General features: G+C 44.5%; 1 protein-coding gene across 4 annotated transcripts in view; it reads left to right on the top strand.

The window, feature by feature from the left end:
* The first annotated feature begins 17,625 nt into the window (after positions 1–17,625).
* Positions 17,626–27,613, top strand: part of DEPDC1 (DEP domain containing 1) — a 10,597-nt gene continuing 609 nt past the window's right edge. Inside the window, exons 1-11 of one of the 4 annotated variants that reach the window (XM_042819626.1) lie at positions 17,626–17,680; positions 17,906–18,129; positions 18,898–19,042; positions 20,222–20,340; positions 20,786–20,916; positions 21,224–21,271; positions 22,087–22,227; positions 22,689–23,552; positions 24,148–24,320; positions 25,269–25,445; positions 25,717–25,902. In XM_042819626.1, coding sequence (XP_042675560.1) covers positions 17,633–17,680; positions 17,906–18,129; positions 18,898–19,042; positions 20,222–20,340; positions 20,786–20,916; positions 21,224–21,271; positions 22,087–22,227; positions 22,689–23,552; positions 24,148–24,320; positions 25,269–25,445; positions 25,717–25,902 — 2,256 coding nt within the window. In that variant the 5' untranslated portion in view covers positions 17,626–17,632. Of the gene's footprint in view, positions 17,681–17,905; positions 18,172–18,897; positions 19,043–20,221; positions 20,341–20,785; positions 20,917–21,223; positions 21,272–22,086; positions 22,228–22,688; positions 23,553–24,147; positions 24,321–25,268; positions 25,446–25,716; positions 25,903–27,613 lie in introns of those variants that run through there. The other 3 variants (XM_042819625.1, XM_042819628.1, XM_042819627.1) reach the window with 3 other exon arrangements.

Here is a 27,613-nt window from a genome sequence, read left to right as displayed (position 1 = left end):
TTGCGCTCATCTTCTGGAAGCTTCTGCATCTGGGGCTTTGTTGTAGCAGTAAGACATGATGGAGAAAGAAGTCTTTGTTGGATTGTATTTCTCACCCTAACAAGAACTATTCTTACTAAAAAAGAAAAAATGAGAGCACCGTATCAATGCATTAACATTCATAATTACTCCTTTTTGTGTCATACTAGTGGGACAAAGATGGATAAGTTGTCTAATAAAATTTCACATAACCAAACTGAGCGTAAAGGTGATCTGCAGAACAAAAGTCTGACTCGTTTCTGTACTGAAACATTCACCTGCTTTTATGCATTTCATTCTCCCACACACCAACATGGGTTGCAGCAGTTAGCTGCAGCTAGCAGAAACCAGCAGTGCCACAGCCCACTGAGCAGCTGCAGTCAGGCAACAGACTGCAGTACGTGCTGAGTGATGCTGTGCAGTGCACTGGAGAAGCAGCAGGATTGCTGATCTGTTCTGGGCAAACTGAAAACCACAGATACAAGAGCACATAACCAGGCCTCAAAAGCATTGTAGCTCCGGTTGTTGATCTGCTTGTCCAACTACTCTGTTCAGTCAGCCTGTTACACTGGCTCCAAGAAGCACAAAGCTTCTTTTGACAGCTCAGTTTGCAGGACAAATCTCTGATATAGGAGCTTGTCATGAAGCGTTCCCAACCAGACTGCTCCAATCCTGATCCCCATTTCCTTGCCTCCTCTTTCTCTTCCAGACCCGTGCTCTCCCACATCAGCATTGCCCTGTGCTGGGCTCTGTCAGAGGGACCCAGGAAAAACGAGGTTCAGAGGGTTGAAATAAAACTGCTAAGAGTTGATGTACCGAAAAAAAGAAAGGAACTAATTTTAGCTACTACCAATAGTACACTAACTTGGCTCAACGTCAAAGTGGAAATAAGTCTAAAAGTATCTTAAGGGACCGAATACCCAGGATGCGTTATTCAGAAAAACATGGGAAGAGCAGTGCAACTCACATTAAAGATGAGCTGCCAAGTATTTAAAAAAAAAAGCTTGTGTGAATTTTGCTTGTGAATGGCCTTGTAAGACTGCCTGCAATGGCTTTGCTGTGTTTGCTCTTTGTTTTGTCTTTAAAATATTAGGAATGCCAATATTAGCCTATTTTTCTACAGATTTCCTGGAGATCCCAAGGACACACTTTTAAGCCAAGCCTTAAGCAGAAATACTGGATTTTTAGCAAAACCTTCCTTTCTCTGAAATGTTAATTAGCCACTGAAGTGGAAAATTTTAGGGGAAAAAAGCAAAAATTCACAATATTTTCCTCTCAACCTTTCCTTTTTAAGCACAGTTTTGACATCCTTTCTTGCTGAAGCTATCCTCATTTACTTTTTCAGGGTTTTTTTTTTTTTTTTTTTTTTTTTAGATCAAACACCTAAGAAGTTTAAAACACCCTTCAGCCTCTTAAAGCCTTTTTCCAGCCAGCAATGCCTGGTTTCTGACACGGTCTGGCTTATTAAGGGAGCCAGCAGAGCCCTATCTGCCAGGCATTTACAGGCTATAGGAACATGAGAAGAGTTGCAAATTCTCCACAAATTGTCACTATAAATACCCCTTCTCAAAGCACATTACTCACATTGCAAATGTATCGCGGACTCTTGACAAACAATGTTACCAGACAAACCGTGAGCTTGTCCTTTTTATTACAAGGCAATTGAGAACAAGTTACCAAGTTACCACGTTACCCAGCTAATCGGACACTGGAACCCTGAGCTCACGGTGGGTCTTTCCCCTCACAGCTTTCCAGCTCTCCCTTTTTAGGGAACCTGAACAAAAACACCACCTTGTGAAGAACAGATGAAAGGAAACCAAGGGCTTCTGATGGCCCTTTCATCATCTGCAGCTCTTCAAAACCCCAGTAGGGCTCCTGCCTCTACCCACAGCGCTGAGCACACAGACTGTGCTGTGAACACACAGGAGCACAGAGCTCCAGGCACCACAGACTGCATTTGGGCTCCAGGAGCTCCCAGTCACAGAATCACTTGAGCAGAACGGGTCCTTTAAGGGCCATCTCGTCTCACCTCCCTGCAGTGAACACAGATACCCACGGTGTCCATCACCTGCTCAGAGCCCCATCCAGCCTAACTTTGAGTGTCTGCAGGGATGGAGGCACCCACCACCTCCCTGGGCAGCCTATGCCTGCACCTCACTATCATTATTATTAAAAATACACATAAATAAAACACCCTTCTTCCTTATATCAAGATACGAGACGCATGATGTAGAGATGCTGCACCACTCTTGAAATTTCTTAAGGAAAGCTTTCTGAAAAGCTGACATCTCAAGCATGATTTATTTTCAAGAGAAGGTGGTAACGCTAGCACAGCCAGGTTCTGCTAGTGGAGCTCACAGCACAGAATCACAGTCTGGTTGAGTTTGGAAGGGACCATCCAGTCTCCCTGCCTGGGGAGCATTCCAGCTACGCCTCACCCTGGCTGCATCATGTCTGATGCACTGCTCATGCAGTGCCAGGCAATGCTTCAGCAGCAGGGTGTATGCAGCTGGTTGCAGGGAAGTGCATGGACAGCAGGAGCAGCGTTGAGTGGAGGCACAACCCAGCAACCACATCCACTCTGTATCTCCCAGAACATCCCAAGATGGAAGGGACCCACAGGGATCATCAAGTCCGACCCCCAGCTACACACAGCATCATCCAAAACTCAAAACTGTATTTCCACTTGCAACTTCTTACAGCAGACACTGAAACCAGCCCCCTTTGTCACCTCCAAAGCGTGCAGCAGGTGAATCATTCTCTCCTTGGTGCAGCACATCCAACTCCCTCCCTTTTGGAGATGCACATCCTGAGAGCAGCGCTTTCCCTGCAGCCAGTCAGTCCGAGCCCAGCAGCCACAGTATCTGCTTTGCTCACATGGCACTGCTTCCGTATCTGTGGTCCTAATCCCACAGTAAATAGGCTTTATTTTTTGCAAATAAACCCACTGCCAAGTAGTATACTATCTGGCACAGCTTTGTTTAACTGAATAATTTGCTAGGACCCAATTACTATCGCCTGTATTAAATGTTGAGATTATCGAACATGTGCTTGTTCTGAATTAATATTTTATTGCTCCCAGGCCCTGTGTGGGCTGGCTGTTCTCCTGGAGTGCTTTAGCACCATGGAAACGTTGGGAGATATTTTCTCTTAATTGCATGAATGGTTGACAGATAACAGTACAGCACCGTGGAATTAAACCTTGGATGCTGATGAATTCTGATGAGCTGCTACGTTGTTCCTGTTGTTTTAGTTTTATTTCTAAACCTGGCAACATCTGTCTTTGTCCATTATGATTTCTGAGAACTTCAATATCGGTGGGCAGCGCATCTGTGTGACACATGGGATGTAATCACCACGGCCACAATTCAGAAGGGAACCCCTGAATCTTGAGAGAATTTCAGTTAAGGAAAAGGAAGATCTCTTGACTGAATAAAAACCTCACAGATTGTTTGTTTTCCTTTTAATCTACATGTTTGTGGCATGGCTAATTCTCTAAATAGCCTCTTGGTTCTAAAGCAGTCAACAAAACACCAGTTAAACACCATTACTCACTATTACTGACAGTAAATATAGATAGCTAGTTATAAATTGACTTTTTGTGTTTCTCACATTAGAATTGTTCAATAACTTGTAGGACAAAGCCCCAGAAATCTCTGAGCATTATCATAAGTGGGCAGTTCTGCAGACTACTCTTCAAAATATAATTTGTGCTGCATGATTCACCATTCTGTAATTGTTCAGGATGAATACCACCTTTGAGATATTTCATTGCCCATGTAAGCTTTGGACACACACCTTTCTCGCATCACTCGCCCTGCTTTGTAGGCACTGCTGAGCTGCTCCACGTGCATTTACTCAACGTCACACAACTGCTTGCTGGATAGCAAACCACAGAATTATCCCTACTGCTACAAAACAACAACAGCATACAAATGAGATGAGACAAGGTACCAAACCCAGGCACAGCAACGACCTGTTGGGATGGGACAGGACAGCACTGCTGGCCCAGCTCTGTGCGCCTGCAGGTGGGGACAGCACACTGCCCACACACCTCTGTTCAGACATAGCAGCACTTTCACTGTAACCTGCAGTAGGGGGCTGGGCTGGATGTTCTCCAGAGGTCCCTTCCAGGCCCTACAGTTCCACGATTCTTTGACAAGGAAGTCCGTGTGCTTCAGCCCTTTGCAGCTGAGCTGGGGGCTGCAGTTCAGCCCAGGATTGCTTGGACAAGTCTACAGCACAAGCAGAACAAGAAGGAGCAGTTGGGTTTGCTTTTTTTTATTTTTTAATTCAGTGAAATCTTGCATAACCTACAAATTATATCCCTGAAGACAAGAGAGATGAAGCAACAAATTTAGCTACAGTTTTTGCCCTTTTGTAAGAGCAGAATATTAAGCTACATGGCTGAAGCTGTGGCTGAGCACCACCCCCACTAACATCCATGCTCTGGAAACAACCTGAACCCCAATGCTACACCAAGGATCCACCGCTCCTCAAAACTTTTCTATATGCACTCTAAACTTACAAAGTACTTTCAAAATTCTTTCCTGGCTTTAACGAGAGCACATCACATACAGAGAAACTGAACTTTGCTGTAGGTGACAGACTGACAGCCTGGCAGGGATCCACAGGTTTTAACCCACCCGGTGCACACAGCAGCAGGGAAGCAGAGCACAGGTGGCACAGGGCAGGTCTGAGAGCCAGGGATCACACTGTGCCATTGCCCACCTGCTCTGCTGCCTGTGAGAGCTCCCAAGGAAGCCCTGCTTAAGGAAGTTGTACTGAAGCCATTTGTCTTCATTAAGAGAATATGCCATTAGAAACTTCTGGTAAAACCCTTAGTTTGGAGATGTCTTAAACAAAATGGATCCGAGCCAAATTCCAGATTCCAAATGAGACATCTATGAAAAGTTGTACAATTCCAGTTCAGTGCTTGGATCTGGATCTGATTTTGTCACTATGCCCTTTTCAAATATGCAGCAGTGAAGGTTAGAATTAACCGAGATCCTCGCTCTGAGGTGTTCCAAATCCAGGTCTGAGCTATCTGCTCTGCTCTCAGCTGTGCTACCAGGGAGGGATGGCATTTCATGAAGCCCAAAGGGCTGTGTTTCCATGGACCTTCACAAGCACAAACAGGTGAACACACATCAGCTCTTTCATTCTCGAGGAAGAAGGACCAAGCACAGCTTGGCTGCTGCCGGACCAAAGCTCTGCAGCCTGAGGTGCGCGTTGGCCTTCCCACACTTGGTTCCTTCACACTTCCCTTTGAAAATACCAGGACAACAATTATGCTGAAAAGTCTAAATTTAGGAAAGCTAGAGCTAAATGAGGCCATGATCATCTCAGAGCACATCTGTTTATCTCAACAGCTGTTAAGAAAAAGAGACCGTTACCTATATTTTAGAACACACTCAACTACTTTTAAAATGCTCACCTGTGAAGAAAAATGTCATTTTCCATGAGTTATGGTCCAAACAGAAGAGCTGTTTGTTGTTTTTTTTTTAAATCACCAATGTAAGCCACAATCATTTCTCCTGCGTGTACAGGGCTGTAGGTGAAAACACCCAGGAGCTGTCACTTTTCAGTGGTTGAAGTCTCTGTAGAAAATAAATAAGTTTCCTATTTTCTTGAAACTTCACCTATGAGAGCAGAGTCCTAATCTGAAGGCTTCAGAATCCAAACTGCCCAAACTTGACACTTACAGAGCACTCATAGTACTGCACTGAAATCAAGAGTAGCTGTGAAGCAAAAGCTTCACCATCACTTTGGAAGCGTAGTAATGAATGTAAGGACTGCACGCCTTCACCCTGAGCACAAACCTGAATTCACTCCCTGCGTGGCTTCTAATCAGCCTGAATTCAGATGACAGCCTTAAGGAACGCCTGCTAACGCGTGTGCACGATGTTAACAGCACTGTTTGCAGGATATTAACATTACTGAAAAATTCATGGACAAACGGAGCAGACCCTATTGGGTGAAAAGCAGAGCTCAGTGCAGTGACTAACCCATGTGCATGCTTAGCAAACAGCAGGTAAGCAGATAGCTGTTCTGCACACAGAAAGCTGGAAATGTAACATGCAATGCAAAGCATGACTCCTTCAGTTTGCTCTTTGGCTGCAGATACGTGGGTAGCCTGGCACGTTCCCATCAGCATCATTCAACATGAAATCAAGACAATCTTCAGCACATTACTACAACACTTTTGGCATTGCTGAATGTGCCTGTGTATCTAGTCTAAAATTAGAGTTGTTGAAAATGTGTTATCAGGGGAAAAACAGGCTGAAAAGAATAATGAACTAATTGTGGATGGGATTGGTTGCTTCCGGTTACCGAGACTGCTCAAGACTTAAGACTGCATTTCCATAGCAGAGCTCATATTAAAAAAAACTTACTCTATTTTCTTACCATTTCCACCCACTTCAGGTTAAAAAAAAAAAAAAAAAAAAAAAAAAAAAAGATTATTGATAGTTTTTAAAATGCAAGTCCAGAGGGAAGAAAACCCACTTTCCAAAAGCAGTGTTGAAACTGGAGCTGAGGCACCCTTGGGATAGAGATGCCAACTCCCAGGTGGAGATGAAGTCCTTGGTCCATCTACCACAACCTCTATGGCACCATCTATTCTGCACAGGATGAAGGGCATTCCTGTCAGACAGCTCTACTGCGCATAAATATTCATCAGAAGTAGCTGAAAAGAAGCTAGGGCATGAATACCTTCAGACTGGCTGCACGAAGATGGGAACAGCTGGATTTTGAAGGGAAGATGAATCTGAGGTATGCCTAAGGTGAGAGGAGCCAGACTTCAGAACCGGACACAAAGGTTTCTGTCCATTAGGACACACCATCAGACAGAGACCAACATGAAACAAAACTACTAGAAGTCCCCAGCTTTATCATGTTGGTTCCTTCACGAATCTGGCCTTCTCTTTCCAGCCTTTCTGGGTCCAATAGTCATTCACGAGGTTCTTTCTAACCAAGCACCACAGAGAGGATCGAGTCTTTCTTCTCAACCGCTCCAACAGCTGCCACCAAACCTAGAGAAGTTCTGGCAGCATTTCTTCAGGTTCAAATTTCTCCACTCAGTTAACAGCCCAACAATTCTTTTGGTCTATCAAAATCTACCCTGCTGAAATGAAAAACTTATTTTTAGCCTTCTATTTAAACAAAATAACCTACTACTGCATGAAGGTCATTTTTAACAACAAGCTCTAACAATTTTAGAATAGTACCTTGTCTCTGAGTCAGAGAATATTTGGTTTTTTAAAAAAACAGTTGGCTGGAAATTGAATAGTTGTAATCTGCTATACAGGATACCAGTCGATAATAGTGCACTGTGACCCAGAAAAATATTCAAGAGACGGACATTTTTGTCCACAGCTTACAAATCAGGTACAGAAATTTGAGAAAACCTTTAACTCTGTGCAACTCAAATCCTACTCACTACAGATTGTACTGCAGTATTACTGTAAGCCTATTGCAGGTATGCAAGAGTTGTGTTGACTGAATGCTCTTGATGTTCTGTCAGTGCGCCGTACTGCCAGAGCTGCAAGTGAGGGTAACAACATCCCTGACCTCAGTTACAAAGGTGCCTTCTTTCTCCAACTATACTCAACTGAAGCAGTAGTACCCACATCAAGCAGCACTTCAGCTGCTCAATGCATTTCATCCTTACAGGAAGCAGCACCCAAGTCATGCTCTGATGTGCATAGCATACGTAATTAAAACTAAAGTGTATGGCTTCCTTAGGGTGCAACAGGGAGAAGACAACAAAAACTTCAGCAGTGGCCCTATCCCACCAGAAGCAGCAGTTAATGTTAACTGAGAGAATTCTCACCAAGCCTCTCCCCTCCTCAGTTCCTCCTGTCCCTGTTTCACATGGCCAATTTGTTCCTCTGTCTTCCATCCAGGATTTTTCTTCAAGTGTTGTTTCTAATCAAACCATGGTGATTTTCAAGTGGTTTCCCTTCTACTTGAAAAATTTCCTTTTTTTTCCTCCCCTGAATCAGTCCTCTGAGGAAAATGCTTGCATAAAGACGGCCCATCTTCTAAACGTTTTCTGCATACACATCACCCACAGATTAGGAAGAATAACAGAAATAAGATTAAAAAAAAAAAAAAAATCACACAGAAGGAGATGGAATAAGCTGGTTGCAGCAGAATAGAAACTTCGTGTTGTCCTTTGCTCCTGCCAGCACTGCCAGCCCAGACAGCTACTGACATGGATGCTCCAGGGCTCCCTCCTCGTGGTCCAGGCCTGCCCAGCCTTTGCCAGAAGGCTCAGTAATGAGGGAGGCGACAGGAGAGAAGCAAAGGCTTGCTCTGAGCCTACTGCTTCCACAGATTCATCCTTTTGTCTGAGGAAATCCTCTGCCTGCAATTAGGGCAAAACCAGAGGACCAGTTCTAGTTTCAGTGTCCACTAGAAAGATTAGCATCACCTGCCTGTACCACCAGGCTACAGCACACAAGGAAAGTTCAGAGCAAGACTAACAAGGGATGAATGGAAGAGGGCCACAGCACTTTCATACTTCCTTCAGTGACTATAATCAAGCTTATTTGAACTCCTACTTGAGTTCCTGCTCCAAATCCCAGCCTGCAGACAGCCAGGTAGAGACTGCTGGATACGCACACCTTTTCAATTACCTTTCTGCACCATCTCACCAAGCTGCTTCCCAGGCTTTCATATCCTTACAGATCCAGTAAAATACCTGGTCAAGGAGACCTGACCACACCAGCCCACTGCAGGAGCTCACACATGCACGTGCTGCTGCCTCTGCTGCTGAGCAACAGCACACCAGTCACTGTCCCTGAGCAAGATGGCTCCCAGGCTGACAAGCAGGGTATCTGCAGATTTCAGATGTGTTACTACAAACTGGAACTAATACATTCCCATTATACAACACCTAAATCACACTTCTACAAAGAAAGCTTATATAAACTCATGTTTAATGACTCAAAATAAATTGTCTGCAGGTTATTTGAAAAAAGTTCTTCAACAGAACAAAGCTGTCATAGATCACCAAGAGCAATGAAAAATATTAAGTTCAGAGGAAGCTGGCAATAGCAGCCTTGCAACAGCACAACAGATCTGTTGTACAAAGCTGACACAGCCCTGTAACACACTGCTTGCAAAAGCAGCACGAGAATTGCACGAAACCTTTACTAAATCAACCCGCTGTTATTAAGTTGCATTAAACAAATAAAGCAGCTGATCCTAGAAACAACTTTTCAGGGTTAGAAAAAAGCACTACCACCACCATGCGGCAGAAATCGATCACGCCAAGGAAGGACAGGAATCCCGAAAAGCAAGGGCTCGCTCCATCTCCTTTGGAAGCAGTCAGACTCCCTCGAGCAGGCTCCCGAGCCCGCCGATAGAAGCTCTCAGAAGCACTCAGGGCGTACTTCTGGTTCTATCGCTCGCTGCAGCGCAGGACATCGTGCTTTGAACTCTGAGCCAGGGATCACTTGTCTACTCTGACTTTCTAGTAGAGTCACCCCAGTGCCCAGTGGATTTTTCAGGCATTAATAGACACAAGATGATGGATGTCATAGAAAGTATGCCTGCACCCTTAGACTTTCAGACCCTCGGGGCTTGGACTCCAGTCCTACAGCTCAGCACTCAGCGCTAGCACTGACACATCCACCAAGCAGCCACACACAAGTCTTCAAGTTTCTTCATCATCTCTGCAAAATGTGTAGCATTTGAGAAGACTACAGACAAGTCCCAATGAAAAAAAAAAAAACCTGCTTTGTATTTTAATACATTCTTCACTTTTTTCAAGCTGTTTGGATCTTCCAATTCACTTTAACTGTTCAAGAGACAGCCGTGCTCCAAATTGGGAATTACAGCAGTGCAGCCTCAGCTGGTGAAGGCAGCAGGGCTAACACCGCCACCAGCCCCCGCGACACCGCGTGCACACAAACGCCACTCGCTTTGCCGGAGAGTCCTGCAGACGCTCCAGAAGATCTAATTTCTAATTTCAGGACGCTCCTTCCCGGCTCCTCCCAGCATCTCCTTTCTGCTGCCGTGCCTGCCGGCTGCCCCCCCAGCAACACCGGCCCTTCAGAGGCTCGTGGAGGGCGAGGAAGCACCAGGACCCGCTGGGACGGATGCCTGCAAGCAGGCACAGCATGCACGCCTACTGCTTCCCGGCTGCTCCCAGACAACGGCAAGATGAGAAATGGTAAATGCTCTGATCTGAGCATTTCCCCTTTTGGACGCGAGCCTTCGCCTCTCACCAGCAGCCAGGAGGCGTGAACGTGCTCAATAAGAGAGCAATAAGAGAGCCGTACCCTCCGTAGGATCCCATCCTTTCATCTTTTCAGCAACTGCCTTCGAACTGCAGCACAAGCAGCATTTTAATGTACACTTTGTATGGATGGTTACAAGCAAATGAATGATTTAGTAACAAAGTGTTTGGAGTAAACCAATCGCGTAAAACTGCAGAGGGCACCTGCAATCAGGCTGGATTTGAGCAACAGCTGCTACGCATTTGCAGAATAATAGACCTGATGAACTACTTTGTGAAGAACTGGGCACAGCTGCAGTGCAGTTCACAAATGAAAGCAACAAATAAGCAACCACATAAAGGATTGTTTTCCAGACCAACCTCACCAAATCCGCACGCCTGGTTTTTGTCAGGTTTTGCTTCAGTTATTTGGTAGCTGAGGGAACCAGGAGGCAGTATGCCCATATCTGAAGCATCTGCTACTTACAGGTCTGCAGCAGAGTCAGGTAATCACTCTTCTTCCCCAGCACAAGGGCCCATCAATGTTCAGTAAAAGCTACACACAGACATTACTGAAGGAAGGTCTGCTTTTTGTCCAGAGCACCACAGAAGCAAACTCCTAGCATATCAAGTGAAAACACTGAATTATCAGATGAACTTTTCTTTCACTCTTACCCAGAAGGAAGCTGTCATCTGCACCTTCTCTTCTAAAAATAACCTCGACAGGATGTCACACACCTCAGGAGTTGCACAAAGCCATTATGGAAGCACACACTGATGGCTTATTTTAGATTCAGTGACAAACTATGCTAATCTGCTGATAACTCTTAAAAAGATCAGAGCAAGAAGAGCAGTTTAATCACTTGGAGCTGCATTTAAACCGAAGATGGCTGAAGAGAAATGCACATAACATTGGGTTAATAGAAATCACACCATCAGTTCAAAAAAGGCACCACAAGAAGTGCCCTTACTGGATGGAAACAGCACCAGTCATTGCCCCACAGTGTAACCCCTCACTGCAGATTGCTGCACAAAAAAGGCCCAAAACAAAGTACAGAATTCCAGCCATTGTCCCCAGGTGCCAAGCAGAAGCAATTAGCCACACACCTTGATTCTCTGCTCATCCATATTCTCTCCCAGGAATGAAAGAAAAACATCTAGTTAGGTGGTTTCACTGTTTCCATCAGAGGGGGGTGCTCCAAAAGCAGGAGGACATCCAGCCTTCACAGGAGCCAATAGCTGATTTGCTGCACTGCTCATGTTTCATTTCACAAAGAACTTTCAAGGAATTCAGAGATCAGCATAAGAAAGAACAGCAAAAGATGCTGACACTTCCATCAAACAGCCAACTTCTATAGGCTTTATTATTTTTATTGTAGCAGTAACGTAAATGATTGGAGAAATGCTTTTCAGAGTAAAAGAGTAATTGCTCAGATACAAAATCCATCACAACCACCAGAAGCATCACCTTACCTTTGTACATCTGCTAGCAAGCTGCAGGCAGAGCAATAACGCTCTACAGGACGGAGATAACGTTATAATTTATTCTTAGAACACACTTCAGCAGAATTACTTCACTAATAACCTGCTGCAGTGCACAGTAACACAGCAGCCCACACAGTACAGCTGACAGCAGGAAAAAGAATGATTTTGCACAAGAAAAGCTATCGATTTCACATATTACAGCAGAGGTTGCCTGCTCCCAAGGATCTCTCCTTCTTCCTCTGCCTGTTTATCCTCCCCAAGGTTTCATTCTGCATTTTGTTGGTGCAGAAACTGTAGCTCTCAGCAAGTCATAGGAGGATTTTCAATAGCCTCAAGCTATCCAAATCTCACTATGAGAAACTGAACAGCAACCGCTCAGTCCATCGGGCATGCCATCACATCAGGCAGTACCAGCATGCCTCGTACTCTGAGTCTTCCTGTGCTGCAGTTACCTAACAGATCTCTCACATCCCCTCCACAGGAAAAGTAACCACGTCAGTGCAGGCAGCTCAAGATTTTATAGGCTAACAGAGAAAACTGTACCAAGGAGGGATGTGCACCTAGAGATCCTTCCCCAGTGGCAGTCAGCCCTAGGAGAGGAGCAGCCAGGCTCCCCCCCTCCCACTCCCATCAGTGAGCTGCCTTCACCTGTGCTCCCAGGGCTGAGCAGATCCTTTCCTCAGGTGATCAGTGCTTCAGGCTGTGACTCAGCAGTTCCCATCCTCAAGCAGATTCTGATAATGAAACAATGTAGAACAGCTTTCATCCTTAAAAAGTGTATTTAGTTCATCTTTTCAAACTAGCAGGTACAGAGGAGTTAGATTCCACACTGCCTTTGGGATCTACGTAGCAAGCCACAAGCACTACACACACCAAAAAGAAAAACACAAAATCCAGCTCTTCTACCCCAGATGGCTGAGAATTTTAAAGCCTCTCCACGCATCTCACTACTTCTGGAAAACTTGGTTTGTGGAGTGCATAAACCAAAGAACATTTAAGAGATGTATCAAAACTGATTTTTTTTTTTTTTTTTCATTTAAATGCTACGAAAAGAAAAGAGAACACTGCAGGGTAGGAAAATCAACAGATCTGCACATCAGTTTGAAATGCCTGCAACCACACCTGGCCACGATTACTCCTATCCCAGCTGAGAAGCCCAAGGGGAAAACGCGCGCATGCCTGACTTGCACACAGGCATCAGGTGCACGAGGCACTGAGCCCCCGGGGAGGAACCCCAGGCAGCCACCAGCAGCTCAGGGAGCTCCAGCTGGAGACATCAGCATCCACCTACGGCCCTTTTCTCTGTAATTTCTGCTCCCCATACAGGCTGTATTTTCCCCAGGACCATACAGGGCTGCAGTAGGCACCTGATATTTAGGTACTTCTGTGCCTCAGCAAGGCAGGCTGGACCCCACAGCCCTGCAGAGCAAAGCAAGCAAGCAGCTCTGCGCTCCTCCTGTGGAGCTGAGCTAACAAGAAGCACACCCAGCTGACTGCCTTCACCAGCACCATTTAATTAAGCCTTCAGCCAAACAACTAGGGAAAAAGCACATGAGTTGATTAATATATCATGATCCAGTATATACAGAACCTTTGGCAGGAGGTTATATAAATGATATATGAAAGGCAAAGCGAGAGAGTCCTCATTTAGGATTACTTCAAAAATACCTCAGGCCTTAAACAATCTGCATTAATCGCTTGAACCCAAAGCATTTCATGCCTACACTTGCAAAGACTTTATTTACAACTAGAACTTCAGATGCACACAGTATCAGTGCTTAATCATCTCAAGCATAGTAACTGAAATAGATAGCAATGTCACTTTTGTACTTGGTACCTCTGAAGCCTATTAAAAATAAAATAGGTTTTCACTAAGCTCGCAGCCTTCCCCTAAGATGGTTACAAGCACCAGCTGTTAATTATAGATTAAACATTTCCACAAGACTTTGAAATCATACTTGGAACTAACCCCAATAAGCTGAGCTCTGAGCTCAGTGGTGCTGGAAATCCAAAGATCACACAGCTTCATGCCCTCTGCAGTTGTTTGCACGTATCTGGTACATGAAGGACCTCTTGCAAAAAGACTCTCAGCACACAGCACCCTAGCATTTGTTTCATGACTACTTGTGGTACAGATGCTCATGAGTTAAGCACAATTCTCCCATCCACTTGAAAGATTCTTTTGTCCCTTTTGTAGCAATTAATGTTAATATTAATAAGGAAGTGCTCCTTGATTGTTGCTTCAGCTCCTGAAGTGCATCAAGAGCATTTTGTTAACAACTTCATTTGAGCCAGCATTAAGAAGAGTTTACATCTTTAAAACACAAAAGAAATGAAACTCCTACAAGCTAAGAGATTGCATAACCATAAAAACAAACATTATTGAAGACTTCATGACTCCTCTCTACAGCTTCCACAGAACATTGCTGTATTTTTATAATTCAGAACAGAATAGCTACTTAAAGCACATCCAGGAGAAAAAGCACCCAGACAAGAGAAAGAACTGAGAGACATTCACCCTACCTGGTTGAAGAGAAGGTTTACAGCCCTCCAATGGACATCACGTGCTGCAATGACCTCAGCAACTACCAGCAAGAACCAGGAATGAGAGCAGCTGCTAAGCTGTGTGGTCTTTATTACTTCTGCTGACCAACACACCTGGGAGTGACCCCAGCCTCATCACAGAGAACACACTGCAGCTGGGACCCAAGTCACATACAAAGGACAGCTGAGCAACTTGGGGAGCACGCATCTTTCAAGCATGAAGCATCTTTGTGCTTTTTGTTTCATTTCACTAAGCCTTAGGCAGGTTTGTTTTGCACACTGTAAGGATAGAAACTGTCCCCTTAAACTCAAAATTTGAACAGACATGCATGAAAAGCCAGAACCCAGAGGCAGGATTTATTCTGGCCACTCCCTCCCAGCCTCCTGCAGAGCAGAAGCAGCCCCTCAGGCCTTCCTTTCCTTGCCCCACTCTTCTTCTGAGCCCCCGCCTACAGCAGCCCATTCTGACAGATCTTGGAAGGCTGTACTTCTCACCTATCTGTAACCCAAGAATTTAACTTGAGTTAAAAAAGAACATTCATAGATAATATGAGGGGTCTTCATCATTCTCAGTACTGCGCTACCTGTGTGCATACGTCCATCGTTGAGGACTCTTTTGCTCAGCATGTAGCAGAATAGCTGGTACAGCACTGAATGTGCAGGGACTCAGGTAAGGAATGACAGAAAGGAGTTCAGCACGCTCTGAAAACTCACCCAACACAGGGATTCAATTTAGTCTGGAGTAACTGAGTATTGTCTTTGTCATCCAGCACACTGGACGAGAGCGTAGAAAAAAGAAATAGAAGTGAATGAAGGCATGGGAAAAACTGTATGGAGAAAAAGGTTCAGTCTAGCTTACTTTGCATGACTTACAATGACAAAGCAGAAGTGACAAAAGTGGAGTAGGCAGCAAATGCTTTGGAGAAATCAGATCTCTGCTGCATGTCTCACAAGACATGAAAAAGACTTCAGTTCAGTTGAGTGGGTTGAAAATGCCCTTTTTTTTCCATACCATGAAGCTCTACTGTGTAACCCCTCACTTTAGGAACAAATCATCTAACGCTCTTGTAAAAGGACCAGACAATGACATATGAGAAGCTGAGACAGTGGGTTTGCTCAGTATGAAGACATTGTGCTACTGTCTGCAGCCATCTCATGGGAGCCAGCTCTTGTCAGAGTGCACAATGGAAGGACAAGCAGCATCAGTTCTGACTCTACGTGAACACCTTTCCCAGGAGGGCAGACAAACAGACGCAGGAGCCCAGAATGTTTGTGGGACCTCCATCCCTGGGATATTCAAAACTTGACTGGCCAAGGTCCTCATCAATTCACTGAGTGAAAGTCCAGACTGGGTGACTTTTGGAAGGTGTCATCTCCACACTACACAATTCTGTGATACTACCTAAAACTGCATGCATATATAAGCATTTATACAAAATGAAACATACACACACCCGGTGTCTGTTTCCAAATTGAATAAAAGCAAATGCTTTGAGGGAGGGAAGGGAAAACCAAGGGTAATATATTTTCTTCTGGAGCATCTTGTTCTAAGTAACAGTTAAAGATAGGCTTGGTCAAGTAAATACACACACTGTTCACTGACAGTTTAGGCACTGCTATGGGCTTTTCAGGCTCTACTGCTTCTACACATGATAACAAAAGCAATTAAATGGGGGCTAGCCTTTGCAGTTAGAAGGTGCTGTTAGTGGAGGGGCAGAGATGCAAATTAAAACTTGACATTGGATCTACTTATTGCCCTGTCCCCACAATCACATGCATTATGTATCTGTACTCCTTAGAGACAAATGCTGAAAGCTTTCGTTACCACCAGCAGTCTCCACCATCTATTCCTTCACGCTTTAACATCGCCTTCTATTTGAACTCGCGGGCAGGGACGTTAATCCAGCTGCACTAAACATCAGCAGATCAATAATAAGAGTTTCTAATTAGCTTCATTCCTATGTTTAAAACCAGAAAAAGGAAGACTTAGAGCACAGACCTCTTTGTGCAGTAACACACCGTACCAGTGAGCCGGAGGGACAGCCGCGACCTTGACGTTTTAAATGAACTCCACTCATTTCTGTTCTGCTTTCTACCATAACCAGTGGCAGACAACACCAACATCAGTTATGAAGGAGGCTGAGGGGAAAGGGAACAGCGCTCTCTGTTCCCATGTCGTTACCTCATGCTTTGCAGAGCTTCACATGCGGAGTTGCCCCGATGCCCTCCTGCAGCTCGGCTGGGCCGGTATTTGTATGCCTCTCCAATGAGAAAAAAGAGATAAAGACAACTGGAATGTAAGGAAAGCTCACTGTGAACTCGTAAAACTGGCTTTAGGAATATCTGTAGTGACCCAGAAGTACTGTTTCGTTATTCTAAAAGACTGCTTGTATTTCCCAGCAAGCTCCTCGCCTTCAGACCGCGCACTGACAGAAACACGGCAGATCTGCCTCTGCACAGACATTTGTCTCCAAGCAGGGAAACCTACAGGCAACAGCAGGCTTGAAACTGCATTGTAAAGCAGGAAGGACTGCAGTTTTCATCTCCGAGGGAATTACGCACAGCGCAGCCCTGCCCACAGCTGTGAAGGACCCAGTGTCTCCCAGCCATCCCTCTCGCTGTACTTTCCTGAGGTGAATCCCAAGCCTCTTTACTCGATCTATGTTTCACAAAATGCATTGAATGCAAATGTATCAAGCACGGTATGTTTCAAAATGGGCTAAAAGTGGGAATATAGAAGCGATCAGCATCGGAAGGGCTGTGCTCGCCGCTTCCTGCAGGCTTTACTCATGGAGGTTTCCCCGAGACGCTCAGAGCATTGGTTTGTGCGCTCGAGCAGCTTTACAGCCCGGGTCACTGCAAAAACCGACGCCACTTTCTGCCCGGGCAGCCGCTCATCAAGTGATTTTGTTGGACGAGCAGGCGGTCGGTCGTTGAAGCACGGGAATGGTGACAAGCGCCTCTACAGGCGGCTGCGTGCAATCGCTCGGTCCGCGCGTTGAAAGCTGCGCAGTTGCGGCGCTTGCTGGTTCAAAACTTTGTCTTCCTTCAGCTTCCCGTCACACTCGCTGAGATGCCGCCCTGCGGGGGCGGAGGAGAGAGTTCCGATACCACTGGGCTGCCCGAACCGCCGCCCCACGAACCACAAGCAGCGACCCACGCCGCCCGGCTGCGCGCACAGCTTCTCCACCCGCCGCGCCGCCCTGAGGGGAGGTGCCGCTCCCGCCTCCTCCTGGAGGCGGCGCTGCAGCCCGCCTTCGGCGCGCGCCCTCCCCGCTCGCCCAATCAGTGGCCGCGCAGCAAATTCAAACCGTGCGGCGGTTGGGCCGGGTCCGGGCGGGCGCCCCGGGGTCAGCGATGGAGCGCCGCCCGGCAGCGCCGGGACCTTACCGTGCCACCGAGCTGGTGAGGACGGCGGCACCGGGAGGGGGTGGCCGGCTGGGCTCTGGGCCGCCGATGGGCCTCGTGGGCCTCTGTCACGGCTGTGGGGAGGGGCGTGCCGCGTTGGCGGCGACGTATTAACCTCATTTTGCTCCTGTGGTTGTTTCTGCCGCTTTGTCTTATTGCCGTTTATTACTATCAGCTTTCAGCTTTAACCTCCTGTCCCCCGTCGCTTTGTCTCCTGTGCAGTGGAATGAAATCACCAGGTACTTCCGAGCCGGCGTGCCGCTGAGGACGCACAGGCAGCACTTCAGAAAGCACGGCAGCTGTTTCACCGCCTCCGAAGCTGCAGATTGGCTGCACGAAGCGCTGAGGAACAACAGCAACTTCGGGCCTGAAGTGAGCAGGCAGCAGACTGTCCAGCTGCTAAGGAAGTTCCTCAAGAATCACGTAATTGAAGATATTAAAGGAAGGTGGGGGTCAGAAAGCCTCGAAGACAATGGTGCGCTATACAGGTACTGCACTGAGAACCAGCGGAACCGCAGAATGGCCTGGGTTGCAAAGGAGCACAACGCTCATCAGTTCCAACCCCCTGCTGTGTGCAGGTCGCCAACCAGCAGCCCACGCTGCCCAGAGCCACATCCAGCCTGGCCTTGGATGCCTGCAGGGATGGGGCATCCACAGCCTCCTTGGGAAAGAATCTTTTATTCCATGTTCAGAATTATTTTAAAAAACTAAAACACCCCACTTCAGGATGAGAGTTGCGTCAAAAGCAATTATTAACAGAGTTTTCCTCAACTGTCTTGTTGAGTATATACCCTGCTTACTGAAAGCTGTGCTCATGCTTCTGTCTATCCAGTTTTTACCTTGACGTGGGTGCTCCATGGAAGGGCTTCAGAGGGAACCCAAAGCAAATTTATTAGAGTAGCTCTGTGCTGCAGTGCTGATGGCCATCACTTCTCTGAGTCTGATCTTAGCGCTGTGTAAGCGGCTCAGCCATCTCCAACTTGACTTTGGAATTAAGAATAGGCCAGAGTATACTTTATAAAATGATTATGTTAATCAGTGTTATAAGGAGAAAAGAAAAATTTAATTTAATTTTAATTCAGCAATTTTAATTCCCTGAATCTTCTGAGAAACGTGTCAAATCGTGCTGGTAAGGTATGGCTTCAGGTAAACGACTGCTTATATTTTTTTTAATGTATTCTAAATGCACTTAATATCTTTCCTATTAATTCCAGGTTTCCTTCAACCTCTCCAGTTAAACCTCTACCAGCTTCATGTCGCCAAAATGAAAACTTAGGAACCTTCCCTAGAGACAGACTTCTTAAGCTGCCACATTTATCAAGGAGAACTCCGAAAAAACACGAATTGCTGAGAGCTCTGGTAGTAGCACGTTTCTTACCTAACCTTAGCTACCACACATTTCCTTTGTCTTTTAAAAACAAACCAAAAAACCTTCACAGCTGGTAGCAGTCATCCTGTAGGGACACGGTTGTGTCTCATTCCCATGTCAGTGCAGCAGTAAGTTGGTAGGTTCTTCTGGTCAGCAGTACAGAGCATTCACATAGGTTTGACAGGAAGATGCAGTTCTGTTTGGTAATGAAGTGATGTGATGAAGCTGTTCTTCTTGTGTGTACAAAAAGGTTGTGTTAAACAATCAGTAAATATTCAAGTGAAATTCCTATATGTAAAACGTGCAGGAATGTAGGTTATGTGCAGCAGGCACAACTGCAGTGCAGCATTTCTGAAATGCAGGATTGTGCTTCTGGCGGAAGAACTTTAAGTACTCCTTACATGAAGCTGTCTTTTCCTCAATTTAATGGCAACAGGTTTGTTGGCAGGAAAATGTGAGGAGAGTGTTCTTAGCGCTGGCATGTAATCTAAGTGCAGAGAAAGATGACTTGCCCCCCACCCCACAAGTCGCAGTCTTGGATCTGCTTCTGAATGATCTGGCATGAAGTGGAGTTTTAATTGAGTTTACGTTCCAGCACTCGAGCATCTAATCCCATCAATATGGGAAACTTTGCTTTCTTATTGATTGTTCATTTTGGCTTGTTCAGTGCAGAATTATCCCTGCTTATAATATTTCAAAGCATTGGGAATGCTGGAATGTGGAACTCTAGAAACAAGCAGCAATATGTTCTCGGTGAAACTTTAGATTTGTTCTTTTCATTTAGGACCAATAAAAGGCACAAATTTGCTAACTATTCTGCTGGCTTTTTTAGAAAACTTTGAATGTGCTTGGCCATTTTTTGTTTTTCAGGTTATTTAGTGCACATACTTTGTGGTCCTAAAGACAGGCTCTTTGCTGACTAATATACTTAAATTTTATGTGTTTCTACCCTTTAAGTTACTGTCTCCTGAAGGGCTTGCACACAAGGTCTTTATGCACAGTGTTGGTTTTGGCTTTCCAAGTGCATATGCTTGCATTTCAGTGCTGACGTGATTAAGGTCATTTGCTGAATCATATTTTGGAATTTAATTCTTCACGAAGCGAGGTGTTTATTTCTCTTAGGGGCTCCCTTTCTTTCAGTATAACATGCATAAACCACTCACTTTCAGGAAAATGTGGAGAAAACAAAGCTGGATAAAACAGCAGAAAACGAAGAGGATGCACAGTGCAGGAAGGAAGTAAGCCAGGAATGCGTGCAAGAAACTTGGAGAAATATCATTCTGATACAGTAAGTAAGGAATGCAAAAAGTGCCTTCCCTTCCTGTGGTATGCATGCTCTTTGTCATGGCCCAGTGAAGGGTTTCACTTACAAACTCTTGAACTTCTAAAGAATAAAGGTGAATATTTACTATTATTTATATATGCTTTCCAATGTATTTTCTAACATCTTTTGTACCTAAGAACCTTATTGTTTGAGTTATATTTTAACCCAACAGCTGTTTTTTCTGCTCCCTGTCCGTTGTTTTTTGGTGCTTGTCTCAACAAGTGTGCCCTCAAACTCTTCTGCATGAGAGATTCCACCAAACTGCAAATCAACTTACCAAACAGCTCTTGTTTGAATAGATGCTAAGATCTTGTTTGGTTTGTTTTTGTTTTAATTTTTTTGTTTTTTTTTGTTTTTTTTTTTTTATAACAGGCTTCTTAAACAGCATCTGTTTTCTTTCTCTCTACAGTTTGCAAACCATTTTAGGCCTCCCATCCTTGGAAGCAGTTCTGCAGCCAACACAGATAGTTCCTGAGCACGTCATATACAATATGACACACACAAGCAAACACGGTGTTGTAATTTTGCAGAACAAATCAGGTAAGATTCTCCTAGCTTTGCTTAAAGTTTCTGGGTTATACAGTTACAGCAAGGTAGGAATTGACTATGGTAATATATTTCATAGTGAGGCTTTTACATTTCCTTCTCTAAATTAGAATACATCTCAGTTTGCTCGTCTAGAAAATGTTGTAGGTGAGTTACATTACTTTGTAAGTACGTATGCATAGTAGTATTTGTAAGTAGACTCACTTTCAAACTAATGTGGTTACAGTATTTAAAGCCTGCATGTTACTGTTTGCATCAGGTCTTCAGTATTTTGTATAACAAATGCACTTATTTATTTTAGAAGACCTCCCTCACTGGGTGCTGTCAGCTATGAAGTGCCTCGCCTACTGTGAGTAATGGCAAAGCTTTTAAGCTCCAGAAACTTATCGTGGGAGTTGAAAGTGAAATATTCCAGCATGTTAAGATCAGTTGTGAATTTCATTTTCAAGCTCTGTGGGAAGATCAGCATTATTGTAGTTCAGAGATGAAGGGAAACGTTCAGTATATGTGACTGTTTGGATGAGGACTGTTTAAAGGGGTGAGTGAGTTTTCACTCAGCGCAGTGGGGCAGAACAGCCTGTGGAAAGTGAGCAGAACTCGGTGGATACGGAAAGTATTTGATGCTGCTTCTGCTTGCAGATGATGTAGTGCTGAACTAAACAATTCACGTGCGTATTGCTGGCATGATTCAGCCTGGAGAAGAGGAGGCTCAGGGGAGACCTCTTTGCTCTCTATAACTTCCTGAAGGGAGGTTGTAGTGAGCTGGGGGTCTTCTCTCGTGTCATCAGTGATAGGACCAGGGGGAATGGCTTCAAGCTACGGCAGGGGAGATTCAGGCTGGACATGAGGAAGTGTTACTGCTCAGAAAGGGTGGTCAGGCACTGCAATGGATGCCCAGGGAGGTGATGGAGTCACCGAGCCTGGGGGTGTTCAAGGAAAGACTGGATGTTGTGTTGAGGGACGTGGTTTAGTGGGAGCTATTGGGAATAGGTGAACGGTTGGACTGGGTGATCTCTTAGGTCTTTTCCAACCTTGGTGATTCTATGATTCTTCTCTTGTGACACAGTTATTCCTATAGGAACAAGCTTTCACAATTCTATTTACACTGTGTTTGTTTTGTTTTTTTTAATAAATACTGAATTTCCTTTCTTCACCTCTCTTTAGGGCCCAGAAATAATGATATGAGCCAGCCAACTTACAGTGGGTTTGAACGGGATGTCTTCAGAACAGTTGCTGATTATTTTCTCAATCTTCCTGAACCATTGCTTACTTTTGAATACTATGAACTTTTTGTTAATATTTTGGGTATGTATGAATTTAGAAATAACAGGGCAAGCTATAAGTTTATATCTAGTGGGGGGAAGAACATATCTGTAACTCAAAGTGAACCATGAGCCCAGTAGTCTGTATGGCAGCTGGAATCTGGGGCTTGTCTTCAATGCTGTCATTCTGTATTGCATCATTAACAGGAATGCAATTGTATCTCATTCTGTGCAAATCACCATCTGAGAGAACTTTCTAAATGTTCAGTAACCATTTAAAAACACATGCTCATCTTTGTCCCTCGCTTTTGCAGTCTGTTGGCATTCTTTATTCTTGCATGTTGGTTGCAATTGACTGCTTGGGGATTGAGCTCATTTTTTCCTTATTTTACTAACTACTTAGTGTCTTATTTGTTGTCCTCTGTTCAGTTAGCGACTACATTTCTTTCTGAATGTTTGCTTTCATACCACTTGCATCTTAATTTATATTTCATTTTCTGATAGTTATGTGTGGCTTCATCACAATTCCAAATAAATGCAATGGAAAACATTCAGTCCGAGATGAGACCTGTGACCCCCAGCCTTCAAAAATTCTTCACTTGAACTCCTTCAAGTCAACTGAATGTCTTCTTCTAAGCCTACTTCGCAAGGAGCCAAAGGGAAAGAAGGAGGAGTATGAAGCTTCCTGGAAGTCCTCTTCAGAAGAGTTGGCTGTTCAGACACAACGTGCAAGGAAATTGCAGCAGTGTGAGCTGACAAGTAAACGAGGCAGTGCTGGCAGTCTCATAGGAGGAAGTTGTCAGAATCTTTCAGGTTTCAGGAATGAACAAGATCTGTCTCTAAATCTGAAGACGAGATGTTACTCTTTGGAAAGAATTGGAAACGCTGCCTCAAGAGTACATCATAAAGGAGAATCGAATTCCCTCAGGGAAACTAATGTCTTGAGCACAAGAAATAAGGAGCAATGGCTACCATGTGTGGCTAAGACTGAGTCTGTGTTGGAGTTTGGTTGTGAAAACGCACGCCAAAAACGAAGTGATGGTTCAAAGAGAGTGTCTGCCTCAGTTCTTCAGGATAGAGAGCTATTTAAGGAAAATCTTAAATCCAAGCAAATATGCAGGTCTCAGAGTTTACTTGGGAGCAGGAACTCCAGAAGTTGCACCAGCATCAATGCCCCCGTTGCTGAAATCACAGTAAAGCCGAGGTCTCAATTCTGTGGGCAAGGAAGACCAAATACCTCAGCGGCTGCTTCAGTGGGCATCAGGACTGAGGTTCCTGATGTAACCATCAGTCAGAGGCTCTGCAGAAGTACCACAGCACTTTCAGAATGCTCTTTCGCTCACTCTTATGTGTTGACTGGCACGCAAAGTAAGATGGCTTTACAAGCATGTTGTATTGGCTTATTGTGTTGACTAACTAATCTCTGCTTCCTTACTATCTTCGTGGTTACTAGTGGTTTTTTGTATCTGTATAGCATGAGGGTTTGAAAGAGTTGTGAAGTTGTAGCGTTTAAAACTATTTTCATAGCTCTGTTACCAAATGGTAGTGTTACCTTTGGCTTCTCAAATTGGATCTGCCAGAACCTTCCTGTCCAGGTAAGCAGTGATGCTTCTGACCTCAACATCATCTGGAGGAGAACTCGCACAGATCTGCCCTTTGGAGACATCTTTTTAGAGCCTTTGAAACGTGCTTTCTGGGGATGCTCTCAGAAATAGCATTAGGCTATTACCTCAATTGTACTATGGCACTAATTGCACAAGCAGTTTATAACCATGAAGTGATTTGGGGACCCCCACGTAACTGATCTACAGCGTCACAGCTGATTGATTGCTGTGAAAATGAAACACGGATCATGAAACAAACACAGATCATCTTCATTAGAGGGGGGAAATTCTTTTACTGAATAACAATCTGAAGAGCTTGTTCAGGTCTTCATGACATCTGTACTACGATCACCTTGTAGGTCTCCTTCAGCCTCACTTAGAAAGGATTGCTGTTGAGGCCCTGCAGATCTGCTGCTTGCTGCTTCCACCACCAAACCGCAGGAAGATGCAGCTCCTGGTGAGGATGATGGCTCGCATCAGTGAGAACGTCGACATGCCGCGGCTGCACGACGCCATGGGCACGCGTTCCTTGGTGAGAGAAGTGTGACTGCTGTGTGTCTGTGCTGAAAACGCTGCTGAACGAGTGCTGAGCATACCAGCAGTAATCAGGACTTCAGTGTCACTGGCTTGTAATTAAACAGTGATTAATGGACAGATCTTTGATCTCTAAAGCATTTACAGAAATCTAACTTGAGGCAAGCGTTTCCTTGTCCCATACTAATATGTTGCAAATACTGATGTTGTTTTCCCTTCTTCTGGGAGAAGGGAAGGAACTCCTCAAAAAACCAAAGGGTGTGATTGTTCAGTCTGCTTCCTCAATCCACTGTCATCTCAGATTAGAAACTGTTGGCAGCAGTGCTTGTGGATGACCTTTCTTGGGCTAAATATTTGTGTAGCTGAAGTTATGACATAATCCATTCCAGAGAGAAAGGAAGACTTTGCCTAGCAAGCTCCTAGGCCAGCTTCTGGGTCTGAAAGTAAGCCTTTATTGGGAGATTCAAGTTGTTAGTAATGCTTGTACCAAGTAAGATTAAAGAACATTATCTGCACATGCTACGTAAGGCTACTGGAGGCAAGGAAACAAGGAAACTGTAAAAATGTTTTTAAAAGTTATTTCAAACTGATTGTTGATATTCACTATTTCTTGAACACCTTCAGAGCCAGCCTAACCTGCCATCCCAGTGGCTCGAGACAGCTAATAGGATACATTTTTCAATTGGAGGGAAGACTTATTACCATCTTTAAAAGGCATTTCTTAAAAATATGACTGTAGGACTTGTACTCTTCTGTATTGAACAGTGTTTGGGGGGTTTCTTGTTTCTTCATCTGAAATAATCAGTTTTCCTCCTCTCTTGACCAGTCAGCATAGGCGAGAGAGACTGCAGTGAAAGCTGTCATTGGCAGATTCATTGTGCCACTGTGTGGAATGGAGGGCAGATCCCTCAGCTGCTCATACTAACGATCTGCTACGTGCTTGTAGATGATACAGACTTTCTCTCGCTGTGTGTTGTGCTGTGCAGAAGAAGTGGATCTTGACGAGCTGCTTTCTACACGATTAGTTTCATTTCTCATGGACCATCAGCAGGAAATATTTAAAGTACCAACTTACCTGCAGGCTGCAGTGCAAGATCACATAGAACACATGAAGATGGCTCAGGTTGGTGGCATAGCAGAAAGCAAAGGTACTTTAAACGACTGCAGAGTATTTGTTACTTCTATGGGGTGGACGAGAACTGCAGATAAAGCTACAGCATAATAAATGCAAACTCGTATTAAGCTGTTGGTGCAATCATAGACATCAGCTACTTTATAATCCCTTGCAACTTGTGGCTGTAAATCTGTGTGTTTGGATGTTAAATATGGTAGCTTCTTACCAGAGCGGGACGTTGTTTGACTTTAGAAGCCCCTTTCTTTGGTTTTTATTTCAGTGCAATCATCCAGGGGAAGAAATCTGTGCCATATTACCAACCTATTCGTACTGTGAACAAATAACCCCTCAGGAGTTTGAAGAACAAAAGGTTTCTACTTCTCAAGCTGCTGTGGCAGAGCTGTTGGAGAACATCATCAAGGATAAGAACTTATCTGTGAAAGAGAAAAAGAAAAAGTTAAAGCAGGTGAGGAACTTAGTGGATATTTCAGCAATTCTGAAAACTCTGCGTGTGAAAGAAGAGCTCAGTCATGAGACACTGCTATCAGAGCATGAGCAGACTATTGAGAAAATGCCTGTTTTACAGGGAGCACTAAGTGCTGTTTAGTGGTTTTGGTATGGGATGACTCTATTTTAAGAACAGTGTCTAAAATAGCATTTGAATCTGTCTAGCAACAGTGATGTTCAGCGATTCAAAGCAGCACAAAACTTTAAGATGCTCTTTATTAAATAAGATGTGTTACTGACTACACAGATGGTCATTAAAATGGTGTAAATGGACATAAAGAGGAGACAAATGGTGGCTTTTTTCTTCCCTTAAAAGGTCAAACTCAATCTGTTCACAACTCTGAAGCATTCTTTTCTGTGGCATTAGCTTTGTTTTGTAACGTGTACGTTGCTCAAGATTATCTGGCATTTCTGTGGCCTACCAGCATGTTGCCTAATACTAAAGCTGCAGTGCAGCAGTTCTGGCAGGATTTAACACTGGAGTTTTTTTCTTTTGGAGAAAACCTTTGGCAAGTGTTTCTGACCAACTGAACAGTATTGTGGTATTGTACTTGTCCTAGAATCTCTTAAGCAAATCTCGTGACTCAAATTTGAAAAAGCAGCTTTCCAAAGCAAACATGTTTGTTCTGATGCCCTTTCCAACACCAGCCTCTGCAGCAGGGACTCCCACATGTGTTCTGGGAGCTTCATTTTCCCAGGACTGAACTTGAGAAGCCTGGCCTGTTGTTCAAGTTCATGGGAACTTCCTGCATGTAAAGAAGAGTAGTTAATTACAGCTGACTTAAACCTCAACTTCTGAGTAAGCAAGCAGTAAGAAGTGATGCACGGCAGCACATAGAGCAGGTGAAGCAGGAACAAAGGAAATAAACTACAACAGTCTAATATAGAACTTGAAGTATATGCTTACATTTCTGTGAGCTCCCTCCAAAATCCAGAAGCAGCTTGTACTTTATGGGCCATATATTAGCAGGGTTTGTCAAACTGTAGGATAGCTGTATTGAGGTCATGCTAGCTGTGCTGGGATAGTGAGCAGCGTGATCAATCTCATCTCTCTGCAATGATTATACAGTTTTGGTGCTTTGAATTAGGAGAAGCCAAATGCATGCTGCTCCCAAGAGGGTTACAGCCAGCTTACATCAACATCAATATTACAAATGATGTGATAATTTTCAGTAGGCTGTGAATTCTACTTAAGAGTCCTAACCAACCTTCCAAAAGAAAGCAAAGGATAACCAGAATATCTCTAAAGCCAGAGATTTCTGTCCATCCCTGTCTCCGCAGGAACTGAAAAATGACTCCTCTGGTGAAGTAGTTATCTCTCTGAGAGAATGCCTGCAGAAATGTTCTGCATCCTAACTTCTTTTTGGTGAAACGTTCATCATCGTGGTTTTTTTCTTTGAAAGACACTTGTCCAAGCATAAGCCAAGTACATACACATACTGACAGCATGTCTTCAAATGGTGACCACGAAGTCTTACTTATAGGGTAAAAACTGGTCACAGTGTTCAGGATGAAATGGCTGGGGGCAGAGCTGTGTTTGCTTTTATTCAGTTGTTCAGCACCATTGCAAGCAGCTGCCATTTCAAATGGAGATGAGGGCAGGCGGTCGCAGGTTGGTGTGGGTCTGTTGGAAGGGCTGTGCTGGTGTCTGTTGGAAGGGCTGTGCTGGT

Source organism: Centrocercus urophasianus, unplaced genomic scaffold (assembly GCF_019232065.1).
Source record: "Centrocercus urophasianus isolate 14NV4802_14NV808 unplaced genomic scaffold, USGS_Curo_1.0 seq_18, whole genome shotgun sequence".
NCBI classification, from domain to species: Eukaryota; Metazoa; Chordata; class Aves; order Galliformes; family Phasianidae; genus Centrocercus; species Centrocercus urophasianus.
Note: the sequence above shows the minus strand (reverse complement) of the source record. Positions and strands in the feature narration are given on the sequence as shown.